The sequence below is a fragment of the Pelophylax lessonae genome, assembly GCF_965119305.1.
Source record: "Pelophylax lessonae genome assembly, chromosome: 4".
NCBI lineage: Eukaryota > Metazoa > Chordata > Amphibia > Anura > Ranidae > Pelophylax > Pelophylax lessonae.
In genome coordinates this window covers 108021747-108039540 of record NC_138771.1, presented here as the reverse complement: position 1 = coordinate 108039540, position 17794 = coordinate 108021747, and the positions used below count along the sequence as shown (strand labels likewise).

At 43.6% G+C, this 17794-nt stretch overlaps 1 protein-coding gene across 3 annotated transcripts in view; it reads left to right on the top strand.

Moving 5' to 3' along the window:
• Positions 1 to 17794, top strand: part of TARS3 (threonyl-tRNA synthetase 3) — a 103387-nt gene that overhangs the window by 50359 nt on the left and 35234 nt on the right. For all 3 annotated transcript variants that reach the window (XM_082253430.1, XM_082253429.1, XM_082253428.1), the window contains 3 exons: positions 8114 to 8237; positions 15431 to 15552; positions 17574 to 17691. In XM_082253430.1, coding sequence (XP_082109556.1) covers positions 8114 to 8237; positions 15431 to 15552; positions 17574 to 17691 — 364 coding nt within the window. The remainder of the gene's footprint in view (positions 1 to 8113; positions 8238 to 15430; positions 15553 to 17573; positions 17692 to 17794) is intronic.

The following is a 17794-nucleotide window of genomic DNA, read 5'->3' as shown; positions in this document are numbered from 1 at the left end:
TGCCTGTACCATCTGTGCCATGCCTATTCCACCACCTGCGCCATGCCTATTCCACCACCTGTGCCATGGCCTTACCATCACCTGTGCCGTGCCTATTCCATCACCTGCCCCATGCCTGTACCATCTGTGCCATGCCTATTCCACCACCTGTGCCATGACCTTACCATCACCTGTGCCATGCCTGTACCATCTGTGCCATGCCTATTCCACCACCTGCGCCATGCCTATTCCACCACCTGTGCCATGACCTTACCATCACCTGTGCCATGCCTATTCCATCACCTGCGCCATGCCTGTACCATCTGTGCCATGCCTATTCCACCACCTGTGCCATGACCTTACCATCACCTGTGCCATGCCTATTCCATCACCTGTGTCATGCCTATTCCACCACCTGTGCCATGACCTTACCATCACCTGTGCCATGCCTATTCCATCACCTGTGCCATGCCTATTCCATCACCTGCGCCATGCCTGTACCATCTGTGCCATGCCAATTCCACCACCTGTGCCATGACCTTACCATCACCTGTGCCATGCCTATTCCATCACCTGTGCCATGCCTGTACCATCTGTTCCATGCCTATTCCATCACCTGCGCCATGCCTGTATCATCTGTGCCATGCCTATTCCACCACCTGTGCCATGACCTTACCATCACCTGTGCCATGCCTATTCCATCACCTGTGCCATGCCTGTACCATCTGTTCCATGCCTATTCCATCACCTGCGCCATGCCTGTACCATCTGTGCCATGCCTATTCCACCACCTGTGCCATGCCTGTACCATCTGTGCCATGCCTATTCCACCACCTGTGCCATGCCTGTACCATCTGTGCCATGCCTATTCCATCACCTGTGCCATGCCTATACCATCTGTGCCATGCCTATTCCACCACCTGCGCCATGCCTGTGCCATGCCTATTCCACCACCTGCGCCATGCCTGTACCATCTGTGCCATGCCTATTCCATCACCTGTGCCATGCCTATACCATCTGTGCCATGCCTATTCCATCACCTGTGCCATGCCTGTACCATCTGTGCCCTGCCTGTACCATCACCTGTGCCATGCCTGTACCATCACCTGTGCCATGCCTGTACCATCTGTGCCATGCCTATTCCATTACCTGTGCCATGCCTATACCATCTGTGCCATGCCTATTCCATCACCTGTACCATCACCTGTGCAATGCCTGTACCATCACCTGTGCAATGCCTATTTCATCACCTGTGCCATGCCTGTACCATCACCTGTGCCATGCCTGTACCATCTGTGCCATGCCTATTCCATCACCTGTGCCATGCCTATACCATCTGTGCCATGCCTATTCCATCACCTGTGCCATGCCTGTACCATCACCTGTGCAATGCCTATTCCATCACCTGCGCCATGCCTATACCATCACCTGTGCCATGCCTATACCATCACCTGTGCCATGCCTATACCATCACCTGTGCCATGCCTATTCTACCACCTGTTCAATGCCTATACCATCTGTGCCATGCCTATTCCATCACCTGTGCCATGCCTGTACCATCTGTGCCATGCCTATACCATCACATGTGCCATGCCTGTACCATGACCTCAAAGTCATGCAATTTTTTTACCTCGTTTTTTGCCGCGAAGCAATACCTATTACATTTTTGTTTTTGCGCCCCCCCAAAAATTTTGAGCACCAGCCGCCACTGCTGGAAACCATGACACCTTGACTATTAAATCACAGCCCTGCTGATTGGCAGACCAGGCCCACTATACTTTTACCTAGCACCTACCTGTAGGGTGCTACATATATACAGTATACATATAGTGTGTGTATGTGTATCCGCTTGCCGATGCCCCATAGCAGATTTACTGCTACAGGGCGGCTGTTCTGTGCAGAATCACGTTGATTCTGCACTTCTGGGTATGTGTGTGTCACTTCTGCTGTTGTTAGTCACAGCAGAAGCTGATCGATGAGGAGAAAGGCTGGATGAGGCTCTGCATATGTTGACAATGTAGATTTCTGTCCTGACAGAGGAAAAGTGATGGATTTAAATCCAGCACTTCCCTTAGTAAATACATTATACAGTAAAAACGGTCCAGCAAAAACACTGGTTAGGCACAAACTTAACCCTTTTATCGCCCTGGATGTTTAACCCCTTCCCAGCCAGTGTCGTTAGTACAATGACCATACATATTTTTAGCACTAATAACTGTATTCGTGTCACTGGTCCCCACAAGGTGTCAAAAGTGTCCGACTGTACACCACAATATCGCAGTCCCGCTATAAGCGACTGATCGCTGCCATCACTAGTATTAAAAAAAATAAATAAATTCCAGTATATATCCCATAGTTTGTAGATGCGATAACCTTTTGTGCAAACCAATCAGTATACGCTTATTGGGATTTTTTTTTTTTAACAAAAATATTTAGCAGAATTATACAGTATATTGGTCTAAATTTATAAAGAAATTAAATTTTTTTTTTTTTTTTTATTGGATTTGTTTAAAGCTGAGAGTAAAAATTATATATAATTTTTTTTTTTTTTCAAAATTGTTAGTCTTCTTTTTGTTTATTGCACAAAAATAAATGCAAAGGTGATCAAATACCACCAAAAGAAAGCTCTATTTGTGGAGGGAAAAAAATGACTTCAATTTTATTTGGGTACAGCATTGCATGACCGCCTAATTGTCAGTTAGAATAATACAGTGTCATATCGCAGATTTGGGATCAATAATGTGAAGTCAACAGTGAACTTTAAAGTGATTGCTAAACTGTTGCCTAACTATCGTGCTTTATCAGCATTTTGGCTCGACATAAAAAAACACTAGCAGCAATCGCTTCTCATGCTTTCTATGAAATGTTGCAGCAATTGCTATGCTTAGCTACAGATTACTGAAGGAGAGTAATTTGTAACAGAGCACAACTTAATACGTTAACAAATCGCAGAGGGATCGAATTATGAAATTGATAGTTACAAATCGCTGTCAATAGAAATTTGTAGCAGTGATTAATCTATTGTTTGTGTCATTAACCACTTAAGCCCCGGAGGATTTGGCTGCTTAAAGACCAGGGGTTTTTTTGCGATTTTTTTTTTTTTTTTTTTTTTTTTTTTTTTTTTTTTTTTTTACTGCGTGACTTTAACGGACAATTGTGCGGTCGTGCGACGCTGTACCTAAACGAATTTGACGTCCTTTTTTTCCCACAAACAGAGCTTTCTTTTGGTGGTATTTGATCAGCTGTGTGATTTTTACTTTTTGCGCTATAAACAAAAAAAGAGTGTAAATTTTGCAAAAATAACAATATTTTTCACATTTTTTTTATATGAAATTTCCCCCCCCCAAAAAAATGTAAAAATCAAAATTTTTTAACATATTTGGCCAATTTGTTTTCTGCTACATATGTTTGGTAAAAAAAAATTGCAAAAAGCGTATTTTGATTGGTTTGCGCAAAAGTTATTGCGTTTACTAACTAAGGGAAAGATTTCTGTCATTTTTGGTGTTTTTTTTTTTTAACACGTAATGGCGGCGATCTGCGATTTGATTTTTTTTTTTTTTTTGCGGTACTGCGACATTGCGGCAGACAGATCGGACCCTTGACTGACATTTTTGACACTTTTGGGGTTACCAGTGACATTACTGCAGTAATCAGTGCTATACATATGCACTGTTACTGCAAAATGACACTGGCAGGGAAGGGGTTAACTTTATTGGGGAGGGAGGGGTTAAGTGTGTCCCTAGGGGCGTGCTTTCTACTGTGATTGGCTGTGGCTACTAGTGTAGGAACAGTGATCAACGGTCCTACATAGTACAACCGTCTGAACACTGTTTCTACACAGGGGTGAATGACAGGCGGCTTGTTTACATCAGCCGCCTGACTTTCTCCCTCTGTACCGACGACCGGCGAGTGACCGGCGGACATCGGGTCCGCCGGTCACACGCACTAACTTCCCTGTGAATGAGCCGCGGCGGGCGCGCGCCTCTGCGGGCACGCGCTCGCCCGCTATTGGCTCACAAGGAAGTGACAGGCAAGTGACGTACCGATACGTCACTCTGCCTGGCTGGGGCTGACCGCCGCAGTATATAGTCGTGCAGCGGTCGGCAACCGGTTAAAGCATCCTGTGTCAAAATTGAGTGCCTAATTGCAAAATACTCCAGTGAACTGTATAGGAAACACAAGCGCCATACTAAGTGCAGCATATATGGGATTTTTTTTTAATCACAAGGGTAAAATCATCTGAGGCATGTAGTTTTAGCACTGCAATACACTCCTGTCAGTGGAGCGATGGGTCAGGATGGCCTCTTACGACTGAGACTCAGGGGGACGCTGCCAGTGGATGCCGGCACTTCCTGGAGCCATGGAACGCACGGGCGACTCATCCTGACGTCACTTCCTGGATGTGATGGGATGTCAAAGGCGACGCGTTTGCGGAGCATGCGGTCCTTCAGGCCTATGCAGCGCCATATTGGATGAGGGTTTATATGGGGATAGAAAGGCAGCCACTGGGTCCTAAGGTCCAGCAGCTCCCCCGTGTAAAACCGGATACATAATATGACCCAAGAATCAATGTAACCAGAAAATAAATGCTAATTCAAGATGATCTAAAATTAAAATGAGAAAGTGCAGTATCAATGGAAATTCAAATACACAGAATATGTAAAATGTTAATGTAACGATGTATCATAAAAAACTGACAATACTAAAATGAAGATCAATAAAAATCCAAATCTAAAAAATTGTTCACAATTAGAACATGGAAATTGTAAACCATAAAGTAAAAATTATTCACAGTTAAACATACTTGAACGAGACTATTGTGATATATTGAATGAATGGGCTCTTACATATTGTGGGGGGACTTTGATACTGTCCTCCTGCGAAAAGAAAAGGAGTGGATTTTCCGTTTACAAACAATGATCCCAAAGGGGCTCAATACGGAATGAGCCTCCAAGTATTTCTTGAGCCTTAGCCTTTTACGCAACTTTCCAGGATCTTCCTTATGTGGTGTTCTAATCCAACTTTATATGTGTTCCTATGGTTTGAGACCCATGTTGGGCTTTCTAATCTCAGTCCTTTCCTCCTCATTCCAACTGCTGTGGGTGTTACTAATGGTATGAATGAGGAGATTGATTGATTGTTTCCTCTTTTATGAATATTGAAAAGAAATGAGAGGAGAAAAATACCCTATAGATATTTATGCCTATACCACTTTAAATATATGTACACACTATTACTTTCCTTAATTAAATAACCACATGGTGTGAACTTCTAGTGCTATGGGTGATAATGAACTAGAAATTTTAGTGCTATGGGTGATAATGAACTAGAAATTTAAGTGGGAGGGTCTATCTTCATTCCCTTCCTATTTAAGTCCAAAGACTGCATCCCCATATTGTCCTGATGAAGCTCACAGTCATGTGAGCGAAATGCATCAACGCCACCACCATCACGTTATTTGACCCGGTCTACTCAGCTGATCGGCCACATTCACACAGCTCCTACATCAGTAGCACATCAGCCGTGGTGTTTCCACCACAGGGGAATCCCTCAGCTCATGGTATCACATCATGGATGACTTTGCATAGCAAAGGGGTTACTCCACTACAGTTGAAAAGGAATCAGTGGGGATTTGGAGGTTTTTAACAAACAACTGCATACTACTCTACAGTGGGTGAGAGAGACACTTGGGACGTGGTTCCCAGCCTGCATATACTATCTGCATGTCTTCCCTCTGAGCTTGCTGCTCCCTCCTTCCCCCATCCATTCCAGTCATGTATGTGATTACATTGACTTATCTGCATGCTTTGTCCCAGCTCCATTTGATTTATGTTTGGATATGTGCCAACTGAAAGTTCTATCATGGTAACTACTACTACTGCATCTTTCTTTACTCAAAGACAATTGAAAAGGAAGTTGTGGGGAATTGGAGGTTTCATATACTAGTGTGTCGGACTGTGTCCCCTTGAGCTTGCTGCTTCCCCCCCCCCATCCACTCCAGTCATGGATAGGATCACACTGACTTACCTGCATGCTTTATCCGGGCTCCATTTGATTTAGGTTTGGATGTGTGCCAGCTGAAAGCCCTATCACAGTAACTACTACTACTGAATCTTTTTTGCTGGTGAATCGGACAGTTTTTGGTGTCGACTTATTCTCAGTGGACGCTGTTCCATACAGTTATTTACTGACGTTTATCCATCTAATCTAGCTAAGCAATACGTTATCATCCCCCTGGTTTGTGTGGATGGATGCTTGAGTAGCCCGGGCTGTTTTTATGGGTTTTGTTCTTGACAACGTTGTCATGGATGTGTTTTATTAGGGGTATGGTGAAGGTGTCCATTTACTTTTTTATGTATTTTTGTACAAAAATTCATTAAGCCGCTGTGTGTTTCCAACTGTAGCCTCTGTCCTGAGACCAGGTACTGTCCTGGATCATTGTTTGCTCACTCTTTTTCATATATTTTATTATATATTGTGAATGGAGGGGCAAGGCATATGGATAACAGGGAAAAAGGGAGTTCAGATCAGAGTATTGGCCTTTATCTGCTTGTTGAGCCCACCCTGCACAAGGGTATCTAAAGCGTATATCCAAAAAGTTTCTCTCTGGCAGAGACGCTTAAAATGTTCTGCCGTTTGGAAAGTGCCTGGTAAGGATTTAATGACCCACATGCCCTTTGGAAGATTTTTCATGGTGTTCCAAAAATGTTGGGGAACACTGCGCCCTCTACAAAAGGGACGGTGTTCCCCGAATCTCTTCCTCAAGGTACAAATGGTTCTCCCTACATAATATAGGCCACAAGGACACGTTCGACAATAAACCACAAGTTCTGTGGAACAACTATAAATATTAATGGGATAAGTTTTGCCTTTAACATTAAATTCTTTCTGGCCGTGGATGACCTGTTTACACGTTAGACATAATGCCTTACGCGTCATTGGTACATGCCTATTAGCGGAATAAGGCATAATTTTTATGTAAGCGGCTTGGGATTATGTTTAAGCTTACTGGGGGCTACTAGACTTTTTATGTTCCTAGCCTTCCTATAGGTGATCTTGGGCATTTATTAGGCATTTATTTTCTGGTTGCGTTGATCCTCAGGTCATATTACATATCCAGTTTTACACGGGGTATTGGATTAGGGTGTGCACCCTAAAGCTCACAGGTGTGTGTGTGTGTGTGTGTGTGTGTGTGTGTGTCTACATATATATTACCCCGGCACATTGATCTCCCTGCTGGCAGTTCTCCTATGGCAGACCCGGTAAGAGGGAGATCATTCCCATCTTTCTGTTGCCACACAGAGAGATAATAATAATGCACATGGGGTAACCAGGGTGTTCCCAGGCACAACCAGCACACCCTGTGCACACACCTATACTTCCCCCATATATGCCCCCATCCAATATGGTGCTGCATAGGCCTGAGGAAGCGCATGCTCCGCAAACACGTCCCTTACAACATCCCATCAAATCCAGGAAGTGATGTCAGGGCAAGTCACCTGAGCGTGCCACGGCTCTGGGAAGTGCCGGCATCCACTACCAGCACAACCCCCCCCCCCCCCCCGAGTCTCAGCCACAAGAGGCCATCCTGACCCATCGCTCCACTGACAGGGATGTATTGCAGTGCTAAAGCTACATGCCTCAGATGATTTTACCCATGTGAGTAACTTTCTTGCGATTTTGAATAAAATACCAAATATGCTGCACTTAGTATGGTGCTTGTGGTTCCTCTACAGTTTTCTCCAAGTGACTTCTTGCTTGTACACTGAGCTGCCACTCAAGTGAGCCTACATATAGACTTGTGTTGATTTTTATGGACTTTTTAATAGACACTTTTTTTTTTTAATCTAACAAATTGTTTTAGAACCATTTGGGCACACCAGCACTCCCAGCTTTGCGCCAATATTTATGTTTATTGAAATACCACAAGGAAACTATGAAAGTCTAGTATGCTGTTACGAAAGGTTCATAGTGGGGAGTTTAAATCTGGACCAAGGAAAGGGGGGTTTTTAAGTGTTTTTCATTGTGAATTATTTTATGTTTTTTACATAAATAAAGCTGGTTGACAACATAGCTATGGCCTCTATGGTTTCCAAAGTGAAAATGTGTTTGTCATTTTTTCCTCTTATTATAGTCACGGCTTGGCAGAAAACACCATCATAGCCAAAGTGAATAATGAACTGTGGGACCTTGATCGTCCACTGGAGGGAGACTGCACTTTAGAGCTGCTGACATTTGACAATGAAGAAGCGCAAGCTGTAAGTTAAATGGCTTTGAGAAATAGCAACTTCTACTGCAACAGTTTCTTTTATTTTTTAACATCAAACATAATGTGCATGCAGCACTCCTATATACAATTGTTTGTGCGTGTCCAGTTCAGGTTTCAGCTTTTTATTTCATGCCTGGAGATGACTGCAACCAAGGTGAAATTTAACTCTGAGAGTTATCTAAAGCGTAACTCCACGTTCCTAGGAAAAAAATATCACAAAAAAATAATAATGTAGCATATACAATTGTGACACAAGCTATATTGTAACCTAACATTATTAAAAATTGCCTTTCCTTTTCAATCTGCAGCGCTGTAGTTTTCTGTAAAATGCAATGCAATATGTTAACCTGGAGGCCTTCTGTGTACAGATGCTGTATGGAAGGCCCCCTCCGAAATGCCATTGTGTAATTGGCTCACTGATTTTCCCAGAAGTCTGCACTAAGATAATAGATTTTGCACATTCTCTGAAACCACTATTTCATTTTTGGTGAAATACTCCCAAAGGGTTAATCACATCTAAAGGGATGCAGACCCTGTCACTTTCCTCATTAGAACTCTAAGTGCTGAAGCTGATGATGAGCTGCAGTATTGAAAAAAATGAGTCCCATTCACATGCACTTTGCATAAACAAACAGCTATTTCTTCAGAATAACAAAAGGCAGGAATCTGCAGCAAAGTTTGTTAAAATCCCTGCAATGTGCTGTAAATAGACCACCCAGAGAGGAATGTTTTTTTTTTTTTTCTCAACAAAATAGTTCTACTTTAATGTGTGCAATGCAGTAGCTTTCTGCTAACAATCCAAATTCAGTCTATTATAGCCAAATCAGTAAAAAGATTAATAATAATAAATAATAACTTTATTGGTATGGGCTACTGCCTGCTCACACTATCGGCGACAAAATCTTTTGCAGAGAATCTTCGCTTTTCTCTGCTATTTAGTACAATGACTTTTAGTCATTGGCTCTCTGCTCTGCCCCTCCAGCGCTCACTGGGGCTCCGGACGGAATCGGCTGTAAGGCATCTGGGTGGATCCCCACATCATTGTCAGGATCCATCTGGAGAAAAAATTGTGTGTGTGTGTGTGTGTGTGTGTGTATATATATATATATATATTATATAGTGAAAAGAAAAATAGTCCTAATATTAGGACTATCTACAGCGCTTGCTAAAACAGTATAAAAATTATGTGCAATAGTCTTACAAATATAAGTGCAAATGTGCAAAATATTTTGCCAATTAATTAATCAAAAATTAATCATCATAAATGTATCAATAAAAATCTATCTCAAAAGTGCAAAATCATAAAAAACATGAAACCAATGTTCAGTGTTTGTTCCCTTTCCTGGGAACTGTGCAAGTGCTCACAAAATTCAATGACAAATAAAGTGCAGGTGCTGGGTGCCTTCTTCCCGTGCAGCAATTTATAAATTGGGTGACTTACCGAATATAGTGGGCCTCATATACCTTATAGTATTGAGACCAATCTCACTTGTTGGTAAGTCCCCTTTAAGGTCCTCCTATGCCGATGGTGGTTTTCTTCCTTACAATTCCATAGGGCAGCTCATGATGTTGGATTTAGAAAAAAGATAAAGAGCTCCAGATAGTATAATATTGTTTGTAAAGCGGTTTATTCCAATAAAAAGTATATCCGCTATCAGTTTAGTCAGATCCCGCAAGAATCCCACTATGGTATTGTCCGTGACAATCAAACAATACCATGCAGAGTGGCGAGCAGAGGTAATTCCGGCTTGCGTTCCAAATGGGTATCACATTGTGCGGTCCACGTCTTGACGCGTTTCGTCACATCCAGTGACGTTCTCAAAGGGTACCCTTTCAACGAGTTGTTGAAAAGAGGGATGAGTAGGACTTGGTGAAGAGGGGACTGGGAATTTCTCCAGGAATGGGTATAGTACCTGGTTAGAGTCACTGCAGATTAGAAGGGTGCCCCTTTTATGTGAGTCGACCACAGTTAGCAGATGGGAAAGTAACGGGAGTGGGCGTTTGTTGGGGGCATAGTAAAAGACTATAGTAACCTCGCAATCAAGTAAGTGTCCAGTCAGGTGGAGATGGTGTCCTTCTGGGCCTTTAATCTCTGAAAGGGGTAGAGTGGGGGAATGCGATCAGTACTCCTCTGTTTGGTGGATGCTGAGGCTGTGAATGCTTGTGAATATTGACAACCAAAGAACTTAGGTGTTGAGTGAGTGAGATGTAAAGTGAGTCTCCTGCAAAAGATCGGAAAGCTTTGGTTTGTTAGGGGTGTTGAGGCCCTGAACGTTGAGTGTGAGAATATTTAAAGGAGCCATGACCCATAAAGGAAGAGGCTGGAAATTGGTTGGGGTAATTGGGCAGAGATCAGGAGGAGCACTCCTAGAGGGAGGGAATGGAAAGGGGGTCAGGGAAGGGGCAAAAAAAGACAAGTAAATATCCCCTGTGCTCAAAAAGTGCATGTAGGCCGGAGAGGCATTGGCTGTATCCTAAGCATCAAAGGTCTTGCTGCCCTCTTGGGATGATTGGTATCCACACAAACTGAAAGCAAAGAGACCAGAGAATGGCGTACCGACCTAGTGCAATACCATAAGATATTTATTGACAAAACAAACATATATTCTACTCACAAGAGTACTCTATAAACAAGCGAAAAAGAGCCCCTTCAGCTGTTCAGAGACCATAGGACCATGATGCTTAATTGTGACAGGCAAACTTGAAGGTGTCCATATGGCTAACGCGTTTCGAGGGAGGACCCTCTTCCTCCGAGCCGTGGCTCTAGGTCTAGGTGGCTCTAGGTCGGATGTGCCCTTCTCTTGTCTTTTTGCGGTCAGGGAAGGAGACAGGAGAAAGACAGAAGGGGCAAAAATGGAAGACATCACAGCAGAGGGAAAAAAAAGGGGGGGATGGAGAGAAGAGGGAGCTGAAAAGAATAAAAGGAACCGGAGCGATACTTTAACAGGGAACAAAGGTGGGTCCATGGGATACCTAAAAGGGGTAGTCATGGACTTAGTGGGGGGAGCAGTGAACAGTCTCCGGGATTCTTACAGCCATTGGAACGCAGTAAGCACACATGGTATAGCGGAACCCTTGTAGTGGTGTGTCACAGGAAAACATGAGGGGTCCCCTGGAACATAGCTAGTAAGTGGGTCAACATTTGCAGTAGGAGATGACGCTAAAGGCATCTTGCTTCAATAATAGACTGCCATTAAGCCCCCTAGTCAGGAGTGAACGTCCCAATATGAGAAGTGGGGGCTAAGAGCCTGTGAGCTAACCAAAACTGTAAATGTATCAAACAGTAAAAGAATGCATATAATACCAGAATGAAAACAAGAAACACATAGAACATAGATGAGACATGCGGCTCGAGGCCTGGGCATGAGCGTGAGGTACTGCATTCCTAAAATTGGACACGGTAGCTCAGGCTGCGAGGGAGTGTAAACAGTACGAATAAACATATATGGGAATAAGGGAGAACCAGGCAAGGAAGGGGGGGAAATGGAAAGGCATGGGAGGAAGAGCAAGGGAGCAAATGGAGAGGAAAGATAGAAAAGGGAAGGAGGCATGGGGATAGTATAACGAAAGGACAAATTGACCAAAACTATCAGTTAGGGCATAATGTAAACTATAACTGAGTTCTATAGGTTGACCTAAGGTCTCAAGGTATAGTTACGGGGGGGGGATTCCCATGAGGATTCTCGTTCCATGAGGATGCTCGTCCCATGAGGATGCTCCAGAGCAGAGGTCGAGAAGTCTTCCTACTTGGGATGAGTGGTCAGTCCATGAAGTCTTCATGTGCTGGCATAGGGGAGATGTAGCGGCCACGTTTGTGGATGGAAGATTTTGGACCTGGGGAAGCTTGATGTTTTTTCCAGGGGAGCGAGAAGCGGATCGGTGATGGGAACCTACAGCATCTGGGTCTGGAGGCATCCGGCGGAGTTCATGAAGTATTGATTGGAGATCTTCAGCTGATTTGCACTGAAATGATGATCCTTTATATGAAAAGCGAATAGAGAAGGGAAACCCCAAAAGATAGGTAATGTGGCGATTGTGGAGGATCTATAGGAGAGGTTTCACAGCCTTTCGTTTAGCCAGAGTCACCTGGGAAAGGTTGTGGAAGATTTGGTAACGGTGGCCTTGGAATTCTCAAGATTCTATGACTTCCGGTTCCGGCGCCGCATGGAGTAGGTGAGCGCTCTGCAGCTCCCGCGGCGAGTCCCCTGAAAACTGCCTAGAAAACCTGCCCACGGCTCGGTATCGGCCTGCACCACCCACCGGAGGTCCATCGATCCCCTGGGACCCGGCGACACCAATTTCCACCCCGCTAGATGGAGCTGTTCCTCGAGAAGCCCACGCCGAAGCCTCCGCCGGCCCCGCCGCATATCGAGGCCCCGGTCTCGGCCTGCTCCGCTACGGCGGCGGAGTTGGCTGACATGGACACTTCTCAGCAGCAGCCGAGCATACTACTGCAGCCCTCTACACTGCACCTATCCCCCACATCACAAGGTACCTCCACAGAGCAAATTGCACAAGCAGTGGCGGCCTTGTTAACCCCCACAATCTCGGCCTCTGTGGAGAAGGCTGTGGCTGCTGGCATGGCCAGCATAAAAAAGGAGCTGGAGGCACACTCCAAGAGGCTTAATGAGGCTGAATCCCGATTATCTAATGTTGAGGATGAGCTATACCAGATGCAGGGAACTGAACAGTCTCAGGACAAGCTTAATCGCATAATTATGGAATTCTCAAGATTCCTTGTGGTGTGATGCTGACAGCAATTGCTCCTTGGTGCGGAAGAAATGGAGTTTGACAACAATGGCACGATGAGTGCCTTCCTCAGGACATGGCGACAGTGTGCGATGGATCCCATCCATTTCTAGGCGTTCTATGGGTATGAAGGGCGCTAGCTCTTGGAATAGCACTGTGATGGTTGATTGTAAGTCAGTGACTGACTCAGGGATGCCTCGTATGCGCAAATTGGAGCGTTTGGCTCGGTTTTCAAAGTCCTCTAAACGGGACTGGAAGGAAAGGTCTCCAGCTATTCGGAGTGATTGTGAGTAAGCATTTCAACCTCATCCATCTTCTGTTCAAATGCAGAGGTGTGACTGCAAAGATCTCTGATCTCAGGTGTCAACCTCCCTGTAATGGTGTCTGAGGTGTCCCTGCACAGGAGGTGGGGCGGCGCCATTTTGGAGGATGCCTTGAATAGCATGTCTCCGGTGTTTTTGGCTTTTATTTTCAGTTTGGAACCGCCGTATACCATCTCGGCCAGTTCCACACGTTCACGGGAGCAAGTAGAGGCAAGGGTGAACCTGCTGCTGGACTGGTTTCGTGGCTACAGGGCTGTGTAATCACCAGAGCTGTGGAGCTCTAGACAGGCATGTCCTGCTCAGACGACTCCACGCATGCACCCCCAGCCCCAATCCTTTTGTTCTTGGGTCCCTCTTTGGTGCTCCTGGCCCCTCCCTCCTGTTGAGTGCCCCCACAGCAAGCAGCTTGCTATGGGGACACCCTAGCCGAGTCACAGCTCTCTGTTTATTCAGACACGGAGCCCTGCCCTGACCCTGCCCCCTCTCTCCTGATTGGCTGGCTGGCTGACTGACTGACAGCAGTGGCAGCCAATTGTGCTGTGCTGCTGTCTTAGCCAATGAGGGGAAGCAGCTGAGACACTCCTGCAACATCGCTGGATAAATATGGGCACGGGTAAGTATTAGGGGGGCTGAGGAGGGCTGCTGCATACAGAAAGTTTTCTCTTAATGCATAGAATGCATTAGAATAAAAAAAAACCTTTTGCCTTTACAATCCCTTTAAGCTTTGACAATAAAACCTGGAAGCTGATTAGATGCTGTGCACAGCTGCACCAGATTTTGTGTGCTCCACTTTTCGTAAATGTCCTCCAGTGTGTGTGTGTGTGTGTAAATATATATATCTCTATCTATATCCTTCTAGATTATAAGCTCTAATGAGTAGGGCCATCTGATTCCTCCTGTATTGAATTGTACTGTAACTGTATTGTCTTCCCCCACATTGTAAAGCGCTGCGCAAACTGTTGGCGCTATATAAATCCTGTATAATAATAATATCTGTATGTATGTGTGGTGCTTTTGGGCTCCTTTTCACATTGTCCAGTTTTTTTCTTGTGCTGTAAAAAGCCTGTTGTTTACTGAACTCAGTAGCTCAACTTAAAACTTGAAATTGCTAAAAGCTGATCTCTCGGCACAAAAAAATGGAATATGTTCTTCAATAGCAGCAAAGAATAAAAATCCACCTAGTGTGAATCAAATTCCCTTGCAAGGCCGGTTATTACCTTGGAATAACTGTAGTGCAGTGTTAATTTTGGCAGCAAATTTCGATTTAGTTTTAGTTATAGTCTTTTGACTAAAATGCCATTTTAGTTTTAGTCGTATTTTAGTCTTAAGACTAAAATGCCATTTTAGTTTTAGTTGTATTTTAGTCATCTGAATTGTTTTAGTTTTAGTCGACTAAAATTGTGTTAATTTAGTCGACGAAAATGTGGGAGGGACCAAGCAGGCCCACCTACAAGAGGCTGCCTGCAAAAAGGTTACAGAAGGGGCGGATACAAGACCAGTCACCCTGAACAAGTAGATGCAGCAGTGACGGTCTTAAAACAGGAAGATCCTGCACAGATCCAAATTTCACACAAAGCACACCAAGACTCAAGTAAAAATAATAATTGCTCTTAAATTTAGATAATATAGGCTTGTTGTGCAGTTCAGCTTTAACTTTCCCTTCTTCCTTATGATGTCATCTTGAGTTTTCTTTATATAGAGTGAGCCTATAAGCAGACAGCTATTGTTCTTCTCTCTCCTTCGAAAACCTAAAACGCCTTAGGAATATTTTGTTATTTTCTAATTTTTTTATTTATTTTCAAAAGCAGAAAATATTGATGTAGTAACGCATCAGTTTAAAAATGTTAAAAATAAAATAAAATTTACCTGAAACAATTCTAGTTTCTTTCAGGGTCTGACCTTCAACTTTTAGTCTGTCACTGCATGCTGAAGGAATAAAAGTAATTGCCGCATTCTTCCACTGCAACTATTTTTCAGTTTTGACTGTGTTAATATAAGTTCTGTAGCTTTTACATTTATGAAAGACCAAAGCTATAGTCATACATCTGACTTGTCTTTCTGTATAGCTATTTTATAATAAGGCCTTTCACTTGTCTCTTTCTCTCTGTAGGTCTACTGGCACTCCAGTGCTCACATTCTTGGAGAGACTATGGAGAATTACTATGGAGGCTGTCTGTGCTATGGGCCACCCATTGAAAATGGATTTTATTATGATATGTTCCTAGAAGACAGGTACTTTGGTTCTGCATGTGGGACCTTTTTGGTTCTTGAAGAGTCACAATGGTTTGTATGATATTATGGGGTATTTTAAAGGTTTCTGAATGTAAAAATAGTGTCTATAAAGTACAAAGTGGCCTTATACTAACCATATCCATTCTATTCTACAATATTTTATTTGTGCAGTTCCTATTTTTATATTAGATAAGAGTCCACTGGCCTTAAATTTGATATACATAGAGAGTCGTATCCATATAGATTATGGATAGATTTTTTTTCTAGATATGTAAATGTTAACCACTTGCCGACTGCCGCACGACTATTTACGTCGGCAGTCAGCCCCTCGCAGGCAGAGCGACGTAGTACTACGTCGCTAGCCTGTGAGGGTCTAGGGAGTGAGCGCTCCCGCGCGCGGTCACAGACCCCACCCGCCCCCCCCCCCCCCCCCCCAGCGCATGGGACCGGCGGACCCAATGTCCGCCGGTCACTCGGCGATCATCGGTGCAGAGGGAGAAAGGCTTGTTTACATCAGCCGCCTGTCATTCTCCCCTGTGTAGGAATAGTGATCATACGGTTCTACTATGTAGGACCGTTGATCACTGTTCCTACACCTCAAGCCACAGCCAATCACAGTTAGAATCACGCCCCTAGGGACACACATAACCCCTCCCTCTCAAAAAAAAAAGTTAACCCCTTCACTGCCAGTGTAATTTTACAGTAACGGTGCATATGTATAGCACTGATTACTGTAGAAATGTCACTGGTAACCCCAAAAGTGTCAAAAATGTCAGTCAAGGGTCCAATCTGTCTGCCGCAATGTCGCAGTACCGCAAAAAAATCACAGATTGCCGCCATTACGCATTAAAAAAAAACAACAAAAATGACAAAAATCTTTCCTTTAGTTAGTAAACGCGATAACGTTTGCGCAAACCAATCAAAATACTCTTTTTGCGATTTTTTTTTTTTTACCAAACATATGTAGCATAAAACAAATTGGCCGAAAATGTTAAAAAAATTTGATTTTTACATTTTTTTGGGGGGGAATTTCATATAAAAAAAATGTGAAAAATATTGTTATTTTTGCAAAATTTACGCTCTTTTTTTGTTTATAGCGCATGATCAAAAAATCGCACAGGTGATCAAATACCACCAAAAGAAAGCTCTGTTTGTGGGAAAAAAAGGACATCAATTTCATTTGGGTACAGTGTCGCACGACCGCGCAATTGTCCGTTAAAGTCACGCAGTGCCGAATTGCAAAATAGGCCCTGGTCAGGAAGGGGGTAAAAGCTTCCGGGGCTTAAGTGGTTAAGATGACCATATGTCCTACATGGCACATATGTAAGATGCCGGAGCTTAGTCTCTGACCCGTCATCAAATCAAAAATGATGCATGGTGACTGCGTTCACTAGCTGATGCACTCATAGCACAGTTGGAATTGTCTATCAGATTTTTATTTTAAGCTGTGACTATGGTAGGGAGATGTTCCCTTACTTCCTGTAGAGTATGCAGTTGTCAGTGGGACAGGAATTCAGGGACAGAAAAAAAAACCTTGTAAGAATCCTTCCACACTCTACTAAAATGCTTGCTTTTGTCCGTGTCCCAGTTTGGAAGATTACCTATCACTTCCTGCCCTGACAAAAGCTGGGGGGAAAATGCCCCCAATATGAACACTGATGGCAAAAAAACAGATGATGGCTCTATCCCCGCCTTTGTTAACCAGGGTTCCTCCTGAGGTTGGTAAAGGTTTCTTGAGCAGTGAGCAATGACAAATTGATCTCCTACATACAGTGACCACCAAAGCAAGGAGGCATTTCTACGCTGACTTTGGAGGACAACACAACTTTTACTGTCTGCATTTGTATTATTCCTTAGGTTTTAAGATTTAATACTGAAAATGTTGTGCAGAGCAGGAGGGTATAATGAAAAAAAAATATTATATATTCTTATATTTACCAATGTTCTACTGGTTAGCGAATATGATAATGTACTACAAACTGGTGGTTTTTCACACTGTAAAATGATTTTCATCTTTCTAGAGGGGTGTCCAGCAATGAGTTTCCTGTTCTAGAGAACATGTGCAAAGCCATCATCAAGGAGAAACAACCCTTTGAAAGGTTGGAAGTCAGCAAAGAGATACTATTAGAAATGTTCAAGGTAATGGCGGAATGTTAATGTACAAATTGCTTCAAACTGATAAGTATTAGCATAATACTTCTGTAATCCCTTATTACTGTTTCTAAGCACTGTGTCTTTGCTT